Source organism: Eurypyga helias, unplaced genomic scaffold (genome assembly GCF_000690775.1).
Source record: "Eurypyga helias isolate BGI_N326 unplaced genomic scaffold, ASM69077v1 scaffold29953, whole genome shotgun sequence".
NCBI classification, from domain to species: Eukaryota; Metazoa; Chordata; class Aves; order Eurypygiformes; family Eurypygidae; genus Eurypyga; species Eurypyga helias.
Window position 1 is genome coordinate 1,066 of NW_010239704.1, and position 1,187 is coordinate 2,252.

At 62.1% G+C, this 1,187-nt stretch overlaps 1 protein-coding gene across 1 annotated transcript in view; it reads right to left on the minus strand.

Annotated features, from left to right (window-relative positions):
* Positions 1-22: 22 nt before the first annotated feature.
* The window catches only part of LOC104507081 (talin-1-like), a gene marked incomplete at both ends in the record, with an annotated part of 1,445 nt that continues 280 nt past the window's right edge, over positions 23-1,187 (minus strand). Inside the window, 4 exon segments of the mRNA XM_010148251.1 lie at positions 23-205; positions 439-501; positions 645-770; positions 1,080-1,187. The exon segment at positions 1,080-1,187 is cut by the window's right edge and continues 4 nt beyond it. Coding sequence (XP_010146553.1) covers positions 23-205; positions 439-501; positions 645-770; positions 1,080-1,187 — 480 coding nt within the window.

Consider the following 1,187-nt stretch of genomic DNA (forward strand, 5'->3'; position numbering starts at 1 on the left):
GAAGGGGCAGCTTGGGGCTCACCTGGAGCCGCTTCATGGCCTCCGAGTCGTGGTCAGCCTTCACCTTGCAGGCAACCAGGAGCTGGGCCGTGGAGGCAGCCACTTGCTTGGCGGATGAGATGAGCTTCTCCTCGCTGGCGTGGCCCTGCACCGCCGCGTTGGCGGCTTCGCACAGGTTGTTGGTGGCAGCAGCCACCATGCGCGCCTGTGGCGAGAGAGGCTGTTGGCGGGGGTATGGGAGCCTCCCCCGGGGAGGGTATGCCCTGACTGGCTCAAGGGAGGTTGGGGGGCATGGGGTGGGGACAACCAGCTTCCACACTGATGGGAGAGGGAGGAAGAAGCATCCAAAGGACAAACACAAGGGCAGAGCATCCTCATCTTTGGAGCAAGAGTCAAGAGGGTGCTCCCGCATCCCACAGGTGTGACCTTGATACTCACGGCTGAAATGAGTCCCTGGGACCACTGTCCATCATCCACTGCGTTGGCAGGGATGGCGCCCACCTGCAGGAAGGAGAAGGGGAGTGAGGTTCATCCCACCGCGCATCCTTGGCCACAGGGCACAAGGGCTGCGGACAGCCCCGGGAACAGGAACAGCCCATCACAACCTTAGGTTTTCCTGATTTCTTCCCCTCTTCCAGCCTTACCTTTCCTTGAGCCACTAATTCTCGCTGGGCTGCTGAGGCTGCCTTCACCAGGGCACTCGTGGCTGCAGCAATGGATTTGGCAGCTTCCAGGATCTGCTCCTCGAAGTTCAGGCTCTCGTCTGCTTGCTGTGGGCAAAAGCAGCGTATGAGTCCCGGGCAAGGGTGCAGGGACACAGGGGGCAGAGCTGGATGATGTCAAGAGGTTCAGCGGGCATGTGTAGAACTGGATTAATGGCCACGGAACACAGGAGGGTTCGGGCTGCCTGAAGAAGGTCCAGCTGGAGACATCAGAGGGAGAGGGAGCATGGGAAGAGGGACTGGCTGTAGGACGGGGCTTCCCATGCGTGACTTTCCCACCTGGCCAAAGCACCGACAGGAGAGCCTCAGGCCACCCCATGCTGAGCATGGGGGTCAGTCAGGGCTCAGCACCCCTACCTTGGGTTTGGCCCTCGGTTTCAGCTGCTCCAGCTTCTTGGCCGCAGCCTCAATGGCAGCCGCCGCCCCCAGCCGCTCGCTCTCGGCGGTGGAGGGGGGGGCTTCGGG